Source organism: Apaloderma vittatum, unplaced genomic scaffold (genome assembly GCF_000703405.1).
Source record: "Apaloderma vittatum isolate BGI_N311 unplaced genomic scaffold, ASM70340v1 scaffold9634, whole genome shotgun sequence".
NCBI lineage: Eukaryota > Metazoa > Chordata > Aves > Trogoniformes > Trogonidae > Apaloderma > Apaloderma vittatum.
In genome coordinates, this window is record NW_009710986.1 from 126,106 (window position 1) to 141,081 (window position 14,976).

At 37.8% G+C, this 14,976-nt stretch overlaps 1 protein-coding gene across 1 annotated transcript in view; it reads right to left on the reverse strand.

The window, feature by feature from the left end:
• The window catches only part of LOC104272478 (regulating synaptic membrane exocytosis protein 2-like), a gene marked incomplete at its 5' end in the record, with an annotated part of 147,693 nt that overhangs the window by 119,481 nt on the left and 13,236 nt on the right, over positions 1-14,976 (reverse strand). Inside the window, one exon of the mRNA XM_009867490.1 lies at positions 1,248-1,458. Coding sequence (XP_009865792.1) covers positions 1,248-1,458 — 211 coding nt within the window. The remainder of the gene's footprint in view (positions 1-1,247; positions 1,459-14,976) is intronic.

Sequence of the window (14,976 nt, forward strand, 5' to 3'; positions counted from 1 at the left end):
TAATCAGATTAAATTAATACAGAAATTATTATACCTCTTTTTACCAGCAATATGATTTGGTTAGTTATATAAAAAAAATAAACAATTAAAAAATGGGAGCTTACTATAGAAAAAAAATTATAATTGCCTTAAAAAAAATCCAAGGCAGTTTGAGAGATTTATACATAATCTCAGCTACCTCAATCATTCAGAAATAGCAGATTATTTTATACTTTGTCAAATAAAATCTCAAGTCCATTATTTAAGCCTACCTTTCGATCTTGGACAAAGAAATACATAATATTTATACCATTGTCTCCTATCTTCCAAAAGATTATTTGCAGATTGGATGGTACTTGTAATGAACATATTACAGGAAAAAAAGACTTATGGAAATCAATTACACTGAAAAATGAACATATTAATAATATTAAATTCTTAAATTCTTGTTTCGTTTTCAAAAGACGTGTTTCCACAAATACTAGGATAAGATGCCTTGAGTATTGCCATGCATATTCTGCAGTTATCTGTCAGAATCTGAGACGTGTATCAGATGTGAACATTTTATTTAAAATATTGAATATACTGATCTCAGAACTGTTTGCTGTGATAACTTCAGTTTTGCTACTTTTTTTTACTCTACGATCCGTCTTTTTAAAAATACATGTTGTTGTTTTATCTGTTATAAAATAAACACTATTATATTAGCTGTAACTCTATATTTTTAGTGCGTTTCACTTTTTCCTAGAAATTTTTTTATGTTTGCATGCATATTTATATGTACATATGCAGAATATACATGCATATGTATAACAGGTAATAAAGATTTTAAAGCTCCATAATATATTGTATATATTGCTCTAACATTAATTTTAGAACAATCTTGTACAGAAGAGCCTGGGCAAACAGAAATGAAACAAATCCTTGGTCTAACTTGTAATAATCATAATCTTGATATTAGCACCACTAGATCACTAGGTATACCTCCCTGTATCCAACACAGAGACTCAGTCCTCCAATCAAAGAATTGTACTTTCATGAGTCTGTTTCTAGAAATGGCATGTATTAACTTAAAAGCCAGAGCTATAAATCCATCTGCAATTGAAAATTATTTGAAATGAGGACGGATGTCCTAAAAGTTCCTAAAGTAGATATCATTACGTCCTTAAAACAAATTTGTTTCAGTAGCTACATGATTTGGATGCATAAGGAGTGAATAAGAGATACTAAGTTTAGAAGCTTGTTACGAAACATTCATAACTTCATACCTTATTTGACCGTAAAGACACTCTTCCGCCACAGCGCGCACAGAATTTAGTTTGGCAATATGAACAGTTATGGCCACAGCCATCCGCAAATTTTGTTTTGTGGCAGATGCCACAGGTTGGGGCATCACCCTTCTGCTCCTGCTGCTGCTGTGATTCTTCACCCATCTTCTTCACTTGCTCCTTATACATTTCAAACTGCTGATGTAATTTTCTGCAGAAGAGAAGAGAGTATTTGTTTTATTTAAGCCCACAAATACTTTGCAATCTCTAAACTGAAATCAATTTCAAAACAGAAATCAGAGAGAAATACTGTAGTAAAGCGAATACTTTTATGATTTATGATGCTCAAGAAGTGTAACGTCCAAAAACTTGTTCTTTTTCATTAGTTATAATATAAACTCTAGGAGAAGGCTCAACACTGATAACATGCAAACCACAGTCTGCCTGTTACAAAGAAGCAACTGTTTTAGGATGTGACCAGCTGTTAGCTGCAAACACAACAGTAGGAAATATGATCCAGGAGCCCACGGCACCAGACAATAGGTTAATAGCTGGGGGGAAAACAAATCTACTTTATTCTTCCAAGTGTATTTTTATCTAATTTCACCAGATAGATGCAAATATCTTCTCTTGATACGATTTATCTTCATTTATCCACACAATACTGATGCTAAAATGCCTTTGCAACCACTTCTCAAGCATTGGGTACAAGCACATAAGGAGTTACATAAGCTTAACGAGTTATTCTAAATTATGTGAGCAGTTCACATCATTGCATAGGCACTGCCACCTCATGCCGAATCTAAGGTCGAAGGCTATCTTAGGTGTAAAATTCAGGGACAATAGTTTAAGGTATATACATATTTTACCTTCCACTTCCAGTGGACTAGGAGCACGTGTAGTCAGCTGCCATCTGCACACAGTACTGCAATGATTTTTTCAGGCATGCTACCTCATTCATATTTCTGAGCCCACAATAATCAAATCTCCATATATGATAGTTAAAACTGTCTCATCATGACCCAGTTGAGACTCATTTCACATTCTATAACGGCCATTTTTTTCTCAAAGCCCCGATTTCTGAAGTTAAATGGGAAAAAAAAATTTCACTGTAAAAAGTTGTAATTCTTTGATCCTGTAGTTGCTGAAAAAATCTGGAAAATGTGACATAGCATAATGTAAGAGATTTGAACACAAAGAGAAAACAAAAAGAAATTCGATTTCTCTTTTGTTTTTATCCTTGTGATTAATCCTGTGATTCAACCAGGTCTGAACAGTGATCTTTAAATTCTTAGTCTGGAATTGAACTCACCTAATTTTGCTAAAAGGGATTGAAAGTTTTAGTAATCTAAAAATTATTAAGCTAATTAAGCAGGTTGTTTAGCTTACTGAACCTACAGAAGCAAAATCCAGGAAATTAAGCATTTTCTAGGAAAGTTTGGAATGGTATACTAAGCAAAAAAAAAACAAAGTGCAAAAGAGATTTATTTTTCTTCAGATTTATCCTTGCAGAGATTCTTGAGATAAGGTTATTTAAAAACACATGTGAAGCCTAAGACAGAAAAAAGAATAACCTCCTGGAAAAGAAGAAAACTAAATTCAGAAGACTATCTTCCTTAATGGAGAAATATATCCTTTATATAATTCAGATATAAATTATTCATAGAATCACAGAATCACTTAGGTTGGAAAAGTCCCTTAAGATCATTAAGCCCCATACCTAGCAATACCAAGTCCACCACTAAATCATGCTACTAAGCACCACATCCACACATCTTTTAAATATCTTATTTTAAATTCAGCCAGGTCCCTTGGGCAGCCTGTTCCAATGCTTAACAATTCTTTCAGTGAAGATATTTTTCCTAATATCCAATCTAAACCTTCCCTGGCACATTTCCTCTTGTGCTATCGCCTGTTACACGGGAGAAGAGAATAACATCCACCTTGCTACAACCTCCTTAAAGCAGTTGTAGGGAGCAACAAGGTCTCCCCTGAGCCTCCAGGCTAAACAACCCCAGTTCCCTCAGCCACTCCTCATAAGACTTGTTCTCCAGACCCTTCACCACCTTCATTGCTCTTCTCTGGACAAATTCCAGCATCTCAATGTCTTTCTTGTCATGAAGGGCCCAAAACTGAACATGGGATTTGAGGTGCAGCCTCACCCGTGCCAAGTTCAGGGGGACAATCACTGCCCTACTCCTGCTGGACACACTATTCTGATACAGGCCAGGATGCTGTTGGCCTTCTTGGCCACCTGGGCACACTGCTGATACAAAATTATTTCATCTGAATCCTCAGAGGCTCTTACCAAAACAAGTATTATCGTGAGTCAGTTAAAAATTATCGCAAACAATTGTTTACCATGGATATTCACACACATGGCAAGAACTGCTGGGATTTGCTTTGTTTTCAGGAAAACTCCCCCAAAGAATGTACTTTATAGTATACTATAGAGGAGTTGTAGGAACAAACAGGCAGCTCCCTCTTTCCACCAGGCAAGGCCTGAGGCTGAAGTCATACCAAAATACAGCCTCAAGCTCTCAGCTGCCACTGACCCTTTGCCAGAAAGAGGGAAAGCAGGGTTACTTCATGTTGTTTATGCATCATTTTTGTAATCTACCTGCTCTCGTCACTTGAGCTCAATTCTGAGTCCTCATGCTGTCCCCAGGACATAGCAGGGGCATGGTTTTTTCTCTTGCTTTCAGCATAAGCCTTCTGGCCTGTGGCAGAGCAGTGAGAGGGGGCACATCTGGCCTCCACAGGGAGGACTTGAGGGTCATCGTCACCCTCAGGAGCTGGGGAAGTCAGGGGTAAGTGGCTTCCTCTGCCTTCTCACTGGTTCAGAAAGAGTTCACTGATGACCATTTTCTGTTGAATTGAGAAGGACACGAGTCACTAATAAGAAAGAGCTGAATGAAGTTGAGAGAAAAAATTGCAAATCCGGAAACCTGGCACATTTCAGCTTTTTACACTGACAACAGTGCATAATTGGTAGTTGGTAGTCTGGCTGGTTTCCATCAATAACACATGTAATCTTTGAGACCTTGTTTGCCTTCAGTTTTGCCAAACGTTGCATTCTTCACTTAAAGCATATTATCTATGCTGAACTTCAAGTTTATTTTAGGTTACATTCATTTTTGGTGGCTTCTTTATAATCTACAGCCTTTGTTTCTATGATTATTTGCTTACCAGTCTCACTGATGCATAAAAAGCACAAGTCTTTTGCCAATTCTTAAGCCTCATGTACTGAAATAATTTCACTCGTTGTTTCCTCTTGGGCACAAGAATCTATGTAAAGGTCACAGCTTGTGCCTCAAAGTTTAAACTTTTCAAGGTTATACAGAGTAGTTTTCTAAAATCCTTGTTCCAGTAGCAAGCAACTTATCGTCTGCCAAAATAGTTTATTATATCTTTTTCTGTTCCTAGAAAAATATTACATGTATTGAAAGCCATCAGAAACAATGAAACACTGAAGACAAAAATCTGTTAAAGAATCAGTTACACACAATGTGTTCTACTTACTGAGCAGAACCACTTGAGATTAATATGCACGTGTGAAACAAAATACAGAGCATTTATTTTATGAAGTCCATAAAAGTATTTATTTTATGAAGTCCATAAAAGAACTTTCTGACCTGTTTTATAGATTAATATTTTTTATCATCTAGCCTGCAAGTGTTTAGGCCAAAAACTAAACTAGTAACACACAGTGATAATAGGTATTTGAAACACACTCAGTAAAAATTGTATAGCATATATTTTTCAGAAAACATAATGCAAATGAAATTCCATTTTGTTCAAGTTGTCTGCACTTCTGTCTCTCCTCAGAATATTGCTGCCTGAGAGGGATCAGGAGTCCAGTTACCAGCGAACTGAAAGTACCCAGTACCAAAGGAAACTTCAGAGTCTGGACCTGAACTCAGATATCCCAAAACTACATTTTCCAGTCCCTATACTTCAGCTTAGGCAAAAATGCTTACCCATAATACAAATCTTATTCTTAGGTATAATAGAGGTTTTTTGCTTGTAAACCCAGATAATTACATCAAACCACACAGTAAGAGAACATTTAAGTAGAAAACAACAGTGCATATCTATAATGCCTATGTGTACTTTGGCAATGGCCTCAATAGCACATACCATCTGTACTAATGCAAAATCTCCTGTTCCCAAAAATACAAATATCCACTTTAATAACTGCTATAAATTTTAGAGGAAAAGGAGAAGTTGGCATGAGTTTATGCAAAGACCTAATGAAAAGTTCAGCTGGAAAACTGATATTCTAGTTCTGCTCATTTTCATCTCTTGTGAGAACGAATTCCCTGAATCTCACTCTTATCTGCTACAAGTTACAGTGGTGAAGTTCATGAAGCTTATATGACTAGCCAAAATATTTTTTTTTTTATTTTAAAATATCATATCCAAGACAGCTGCATAGAGGACTTCTCAGTGTTGAAAGCAAGGTCAAGAAATAGTTTTTATTGGAATACTTGCTTTGTTCTGGAATTGTGTTAATTTAATTCTACTCATTCTTGGTTCCTTGTACCTTTCTGGAAAGAAGAAATTCAATATCAATCAAAAGGCAGCAACCCACGGGTCTCTGCGACGTATCCAGGATGTTGAGGCCAGATATAAACGTAGAAGCCACTTCCCATTTCCTACCACAATTTTCTCATAGTTTTATTACTGATTGTAGCCTGTGCCTCATTTCCGATTCCCAGGCATGGAGCACAGATGTGGCTGGAATCCAGAGTTCCAAACGGGTTTGTTCACTTTTCAGCTCTGCCAAGTCCATTCATTCAATAAGCTTTCTGCCTGGTGGCAAGGACTATCTGGTAACATACAACATTCTTCCACGTACTGTATTAAACACTTTCTACTTTTACAATAGTGCTAACTAACCTGTCATCAAGTACACCCACTTCTCTTCCAGAAAGATACTGTTCTTACACATATAACCCCATGAGTTTGTAGAGGTTAGGAAACAACTGGCTGAACAACAGCTCTCCTGAGCTATTTTTACTGGGTGGAAACCAGGCTGTGAGCCAGTGCTGTGTGTGTTGTCCTTACAAATTGGACAAATTACATATGGGGCTACACTAGCAAGAGTATGGAGCAGCAGATAAAGGGAAGTTATTTTCCCCCTTTAGTTGACACTGGCAAGGCTGCACCTGGTACACTGTGCCTAGGCTGGAGTCTGCCAGAACGATGCTGACAAACTGCACGAGTCCGGGACTGATCAGTTAACTCTCTCAAAGTCTGACCAATGGCCTCCTGTATTTTCAGCTCCATATAATGTAATGGGCAGCAAAACTTGGAGTTTACGCTTACGTTCTGATACGTGGAGATTATTAAAAACAAATTTAAGAAAAAAAAAACACCAACAAAACCAAAATGAAACAAAAGCAAAACAACCACACAAAACAAACCTATGTTCAGCAATGCAAAACAGAACTATTTTTAACTGCAAAATGACAGTTTTGCTGGTATTCAAACAACATGAGAAAGGGCATCACATAAAAGTTTTCTTCGGAAGACCATGGTTCTGCTCTAAGTCTAGCAAAACTCAGGCCTAACTTCAAGCATGAACCTCACATCCAATTCTGTTTAAATTAATGGATAATCATACCCAGGCAGATAACACAATAACAATCTTGATGCCATTCACAACTCAGAGTTTGCAGTCTTCATATCAGTGAAAATGCAATATTGATAGAAACTGGATAAGCTGTATATTGACAATAATAGGCATACTTAGCAGTGTCAAACAGTAAGATATTTCACTATAAGGATTTTTTTCTGAACATAGAGTAAGTCCTCCTGAAATTGTCAGTAGAAATAAATCTGAAAAAATTTTAGCTTTTTGACATATGGGTGGCTTGATTTATTTTTCAGATGGAGCTAACTGAAAAATACTCATGATTTTCATGTTTCTCATCTCTAACTTATTATGAAATATGTACTTTAATTATTCTGTGATATTCATTAACCTGACATAGGAACAGAGTAACAGTGCTGAAATTTTAAGTGAAGAACATCTTTAAAGACCCTACAAAACAGAGCAGTCAAAGAATAAGAAGGCCCTAAGCATGGTGAAAAGCTTACTTCTAAAACAGCCTCATCCATACTAAGAAAAATACCTGCCTCTCTATCACAGAAGTATTTCTTGATGAATACATTACTTTTACTGAATTCACATGAAAAACACAAGGTGGCCAAAATCTGAATCCTAGGTTAAAAAGACACAAACTCAGTTAAAATACATTACTGCAGTTCACACATATGGGACATTAAGTTTTTCCAATAATTTCACTGAAAGAACTGTTGTAAAAAAACATATACTTTTAATCTAAGAACATATATGCTGTAAATCTAAGTGAATTACACTGACTGTGCCTGAAATGCTGAAGAGAAAAAAAAGAGCTAAGAGAATGGAAAGAAAGGAGTGTGATTGCTAAAGGGTCTTGTCCTCGGTTTAGACCAGTGCTCACTTGTAACTCAATTGGAAAAAGCCAACTACAGCAAAGCTAATCAGCATCCAAAACCAAGATCTCTGTTTCAGTCTCTCTTTCTCATGCAAGGGAGGAGAGTAAAGGCATCCTATTATACTCCAACAGCATTTGCCTCACACTGGGAATTGGAACCAAAAATTCTCTGTTGGTAACTTCCTAGAGGCCATTCTTAGTAGTAAAAAACAAGGCCAAGATGAGGTCTTCAGGCTGCCCTGCATCCATTCTCTCTTCTCCCCATTTACTAGGGCTTTCTGCAAAGGTTTCCAGTTCACACTTTACCACATTTTGACCTCCCTCCTAAAATAGGAAATATGCCTCTCGTTGCATTCTTCTCAATGTGATAGTTAATTAATGTGGTAGGACCCTAAATAAGTTTGTGACTACAGATGAAGTCACGTCACTGAATCTAGGGTTTTTTTAATACATTCAGAAACTCAGTAGAAAAGACAAGATTGGATGAGGGGAGGAATCCAACTGCTTTAATAACTGAGTAGGATATGACTCTTTGAATGAATCAACAGATTACATATCAGCTAGACAAGAAGTCTAGCTGGAACTGGCAGGATTACTTTACCTGTCTAGTTTTATTCTGTTTATAATGCTCAGTATTGAATAAAACCACAGCCTTTGTTTATGAACTTTGTTTATTAGCAGCAGCGAGGCTGCTCTTTGCTGGCACGGTAGCAGTGAACAATAGCTAAGTACAATAGCCCTATGCAAGGCTACAAGAAAAAGTGAACATAGAGAAGATGAAACATATGGCCGATTAAAGGCTGATACAATTAATGTTACCATGTTTCTGTGTTCATAGAATCATAGAATGGCCTAGGCTGGAAGGGACCTTAGAGATCATTTAATCCAACCTCCCTGTTGTGGGCAGGGACACCACCTCTCGACTAGATCAGGCAACACATGGGGATCAAATGGGAATCGAACCCGCGATCTCGGTGTTATCAGCACTGTGCTCAACCCACTGAGCTAAATAGCCCGCTTTGTTGTTTTCATTATAACAAGATAAAGCTAGACAATACATGTATAAAGGAAAAAAGAAGTAGGTAACTCCTGGCTGTACCCGATACTTTCAGGTTTCCTCACAAGAAGACAGAGAGTTGCTTCTACCTTTTCTGCAGCAGTTCAAGTTAATTGCAAGATTAAATTGAGAAGTGGTATCTTTGTGACTGCTTCTTCTTGTTTCTCAAAATTAATCTTTAATTGAATTTTTCTGTATTTTTACAACCTGTAATACACAAAAAGCTATCAAGTCCCAATTATGGCTTAAACAGCAAGAATATAGCAACACATCCAATTCATCTGGACCTTTTTCAACATTCTTTTTTAGCTATAATAAATAAGAAGGGCATTTAAAAATAAAGAAAATACCACATTCTCCAATAGTTTAACAATGGCTGAATCAATCAGACAAAGCTACCTATGTTGTCCATAACTGCCAGTTATGAGACTAACCATCTGTACGTAAGGAAGGTTACTGCATAACTCCAGATGGAAATTACTTTCCACTTTTTAATATCTTTATAGCCTTGTGTGTTTTATTTCTAATAATCCTTTTCTGAATCTTATTTAAAATCCTAATTTACAATAGAAGTTTCCACAACTTTCATACAAATATTTTGGTGATTACACTGGGGTATTTTTTCCTCATTCTCATTAGTTGTTCCTGTATTAGGAAAAAAAAGCCTATAAAAAAGTCTCTTAAAACCATTACTGGTCCATTCATTCCCACCATGTTTTCTCACTTGTTTCTTAATAAAAATTCTTATCTAAATTTTTAATACTTTTTCTGCAAATATTCTTGATTATTCTTCCAACAAATTTTGCCACCTACTTTTGTACCTTCTCCACTATCCTGGAAATATCAGTAGGACTCTTTTTTTTAATGTTAAATCATCAAGTGAGTAAATTAAATCCATAATATTGTACACAGTAGTGGTGGTTTTCCTTCTACTCTTTATCCTAGTGACAAGGTCAACACTTCCCAGGTAATTTTAAGTCTCATTCCAAGTACGATTAACCATGCCAGTTGTAACTGAAAAAGGGGATCTTCCATTGCCTGACTCTCCAAGGAAACTCGCCAAGATCATTCCATAACCGCATTTCTTCAATTAAAAATATTTTATCTCCAGTTCTATGGCCTTGTCCCTGTGTTTGCAATCCACATTATCCCAAAGGAGCTGCTTCGGTAAAATGCTGAAACTGTAAGTATTAATCCTCAGCTGACAATGAAGATCAGGAGGAAGCAGTTGAACCTCCAGTAAAAGCAGGCTGTCATATATAATATAAAATATATTTTTTATTGTAAATGAAATTACAAGATTACAGTTTAAAAATTACAGATAATTAGAGTCAACTCTTTTTTAACAATCTCATTACAAAACAAGATGTAAGCAGTTACTCTGGATGCCTTACTGCCCTGGTTCAAGGTAAACAGAACCAATTGTGTTCAGTGAGTTTTCTTTTCAGCTCAGTCTCTTCTAAGAGGCTGCACTTTCTGAAGTTAACAGCACGTTTTTGTAGACAGTGTCTGCTATTACAAGTGATAAACATCTGATGTTCATAGTTACTCCCAGGAATTGGGATGCAGAAAGGCTGCTGCTTATACTTGCTCCTATAGTGACCAAGGTCATTGCTGGAACTTGTGTGCCACTGTATTGGGTTGGTCTGGCCAGATTTTGGCGGTGGGGGGGAAGCTGCAGGGTGGCTTCTGCAAGAAGCTGCTAGAAGCTTCCCAGGTTTGATAGAGCCAATGCCAGCCGGCTCTAAAGAGGGACCCACTGCTGGCCAAGGCTGAGCCTATCAGTAAAGTGATAGGAGAGGAACGCCTCTGTGAAAACATATTTAAGAACGGGGAAAAAGAACTGCACCAAAACAGCTGGCACAGAGATGGAGGAGCCAGAATACGTGAAGACACCAAGGTCAGTGAAGGAGGAGGGGGAGAGGATGTGCTCCAGGTGCCAGAGCAGAGAATCCCCCACGTCATGGTGAAGACCATGGTGAAGCGGGTTGTCCCCCTGCAGCCCATGGGCAGGGTGTAGATGTCCACCGTGGGGCAGAGGACCCCACACCATGTGGGTGGATGCCTGAAGGGGGCTGTAGCCCGTGGGAACCCGCATTAGAGCAGGTCACTGCGAGAACCTGTAGCCTGTGGAAGAGTGAATGCCCATGCTGGAGCAGGTTGGCTGGTGGAACCTTTGTGACGCTCTGGGGGACTCACTCCGGAGCAGTTTTCCCTGAAGGACTGCACCTCAGACTCATGAGGTGTAGGTTGTCCCTCATGAGTTGTTTCAGTTGGGCGGTTTGGGATGAATTGCCCTTCGTGGGACGACTCACGCCAGAGAAGAGAGCGTGAAGCTTGTCTCCCGTGAGAGGGACCCCACAGTGGCCCTGGGGAAGAGTGAAGAGTCCTCCTCCGGAGTGAAGCAGCGGTGAAACTAACGTCGGATGAACTGACCGTAACCCCCATTCCCTGTCCCCTTCGCGGCCTCGGGGGGAGGAGGTGGAGAACCCAGAATTGATGTTAAGCCCGGGAAGAAGGAAGGGATGGAGGGAAGGTGTCTTGGTTTTAAGATCTGTTTGCTTTTCTTATCTCTCACTACTCTCCTCTGATTTGTTCTTAATAAATCTGACTAATTTCCCAAAATCGAGTCTGTTTTGCCCAGGACGGTAAATGCAAGTGATCTACCTGTCCTTATCTCAAACCTTAAGCCCTTTGAAATATTTCCCCCCCCGGTATAGTGGAGAAAGGGGAGTGAGAGAGTTGGGTACTTGACTGTCAGCCAGGGTCAAACCACAACAGCCACGCTGGGGGTGCCAGGAAGTAAAAGGTTCCACATCTGGTGAGGAACAGACAGAACAGGTGACCAGCAAAAGTATTCTCTTCCATATACATCATACTCAGTATAAATCTGAAAGATCACGGGGGTTAAGCCTTCTTGCTCTTCTGCTTCTTCAATGGTCAGCATCTGAGAAGGACTCTATCCATTCTTCTGCCTTTGATCCCAATGCTGAGTTCCAAAATCCAGCTTCCCTCAGTTTCCCTCTGCCACTGAGCCTGGGGCTTCTCTGGTGCTGCCTGCTCTGCAGCATCAATGGTGATTGCTGTCACAGGGGAAGAGCTGGGTTTTATATCGGTTTTGTATGTATTTGCATAAATTTCATTATTCCCATTATTTTCACTATTTTCACTATTTACTTATTAGTACTATTATTTTTTTATTAAAGCTGTTTTCTTTTCCAGTCCTTTAGTCTCTCTACCTTATCCCTTTTTCCTCCCGCTTTGGGGAGGAAGAGGGGTTAAAGAGCATCTGTCAGCATTTAGTGGCTGGCCTAGCCCTAACCCATGACACTTACATATCCAAATACTTTCAATTTCACTTAACCTTTTCACCAATTCTGGTGGGAAAGAACAATTATCTCAAGGACAAGTGGGTTTCTAGTTTGGACAAATAGTCATGGTGACAGAATGGAACTTTGGGAACTGTTACGTCTAAGGGTAAAGATGCATCCTGAGCTCAAGTTTTACTGAATATTAGAAAGGACACAATCAGAGAAAGACACCTTACGATAGTTGATGCTACCTGAATCTTCAGCTGTACTGGTACCATAATTTCGCCGTGTATCACTTCTGCTAAGCAGCTTGGACAAGTGGTAGTGGAGTTTTCAGAAACTGCATAGAAGCAACAAGTGTTTCTCTCAGCTTTCAGTCTCATATTCCTAATGACTGGAATCTCTCCCTAATTTCTGTGATAGAGGACACAAAGGATGGGGAAATCTGCAGGATGTATATTGCTGTAAAATAGGCACATTGAAGGTAGCATCATACACATTTATAATCATGACACTCTCTACTATCACCTCTTGTGGTAGTCTAGGTATTGGAAAACACCAGTCAGAAACCAAAATTTCTCAGACTTCTAAGTCAATCAGCCACAACAGACCCCGAGGTAAAAAGGTGGAAAGAAGAGTCAGAGCTCCTTGCTAAGCAGAAGGGAAATAACATCTCACTAATTATTTTGCAACAGAAAACTGCTTTATAAACTAGAATTAAAATTATTATGCAGTTACTACCTTTATTATGTTATGAGCTTTATGGAAAAATTAAGACTCCTATTTGGTAATTTTCCATGCACAGTTGACACAGACACACTCAGACTTTCACACTCTATACAAAAATTTTCACCCGATATCTAAACCACTGAGGAATACACTTCATTCCTATAAAAATTTCCTTTTACAATCTATTTATATCCTGTCATTCTAATTTTTATATTTAAAAAACATGCTAATCTTTATAGGTCTCTACTTCATGTCTCTTCTTCATTCACTCACTTGATTTAAATGTTTTGTAACACAAATATATCAGTCTAAACCCATTAGAAATATAGCTGTATGTTGGCTATTTCTATTTTTTTTCTGATACCATTTGTGTTAGGTATTCAAATAAATAGCAGTATTAAGAAAGCTGTGCCACACCTATATACCTTTTAATTACTAGACTTTTATTTTTCAAATAGCCTCATTATTAAAAGTATACACATTACTGTTCCATCCAAATAATTCACTCACAGAAAGTTTCACACTATCTTATATTTGGCTTGTTTTCATAAGTCATACTTTTATTTACTTTATACTAAACTTTGTTTTAAAGGTATGCAATATTTACCTAATGTACCTTGAAAAGAGGCTAATTCAGTTACTGGCAATTAAGCACATTGCAACCTTATTACATTTATAAAGGGCATCTCCAGCAGAGATAATATTTCTCACAGTCACTCAGGTTACTTTATTTGCATCATCAGTTGACTTACAAAAGGAAGCCATTAACTTCACATCTGTACTTTCAGCAATGCCCAAATTAACTAAGTTCCAGTGTCAAACTTTTTAATCCTTACTATGAAAGGCAAAATTACTTTTTCATTAGACAATTACACACAAAGACAAAATAAACACATGCTAAATACTAGGTCAGACTGTCTTGGCTCCGAAATGTAACACCTCCTGACATTACAGTATCATGATTAGAGAGAGTTCATTCCACGTTGTTTACAACATTCATGAGCATTTTCAATTATTAAATAGCCCCTATCCTTTTACCTCTGTGACAGGATTGTTCCTATCTTGATGATTTTCCTTTTTTAACAAACAGGAAACAACTTTGAGCAACACTAGGAAAGCTGGTGTAATCAAGCCTCAGTCGTGCTCACCATATGGTTGTCTCAACTCCAACTAAGCAAACTACATTAACGTGCTTGATGTGAATCATCACCACCAGAACTGGTGGTTGCAATGAGTTGTGGTGGTTCTTGGTTTTGACTGTATCAGTATTCTTACTGTAAAAGTGGAGCACTACTGCTGGCAGCACTATAGGGGCAGATCCTCAAAACATTTTCCCAATTCTCAAAAGACTGTAATTTTCCATACTACTCATATTAGAAGTAACAGAAAGTAGGACCAAAACAAAAATTATTTCCATTATAGTAATGTCATCACTTCTAGAGATAACCAAAAGAAATGGGTCTTGAAATAAAAATTCAAATATTAAAAATAATTTTAACTATTTTATGAGGAAGGAGCTCACAAAGGAAGAGAAATGCTCTCACTTGCAGGAGAGACATTTCGTAAGTTCAGGAACAAGGCATGTAGAAATTTTCCCCCTACTAATTACATTTCAGCACATGCCTCCATACCATCTCTTTACTCAGAACGTGCCCTGAACTCAATCTTTACTTATCAGAAGTAAAATATAATGGCAATTTAGGCTCCAGTAACATTTCTTCACTTTAGATAAATAGTATCTGGCAATGACCAAAAATGTAAGAGATTTGTGCCTCAAACCCATATATGTAATAGTTACTCTAATACTATTGCTGACACATAGTGCTTGAGTTTTCCAAACAACTGGAGTCAGGCAAAACTACCCCAAAAAATCACTGCTAAAGAGAAGATCAGAATTCAATCCCATATTTAAATCCTTTACCCTCTTAATTAAAGCTTATTAATTAACCATTAAGAGCTCAGAGCTGCTGGGTATAAATGAAGGTTGTAAGAGAATAATGTTGGGTCATCAGTATGCTTTCTGGTCGTGTTCTGCTACTCATAATCCCATAGAGTTGAGGCCTGCAGTAACAGCAGGATCTGTAAACAAACTTTTTTTTTTTTTTTAGATTTTGATATCAGTCTATCAAAGTCTTCTTCTGGAGTAC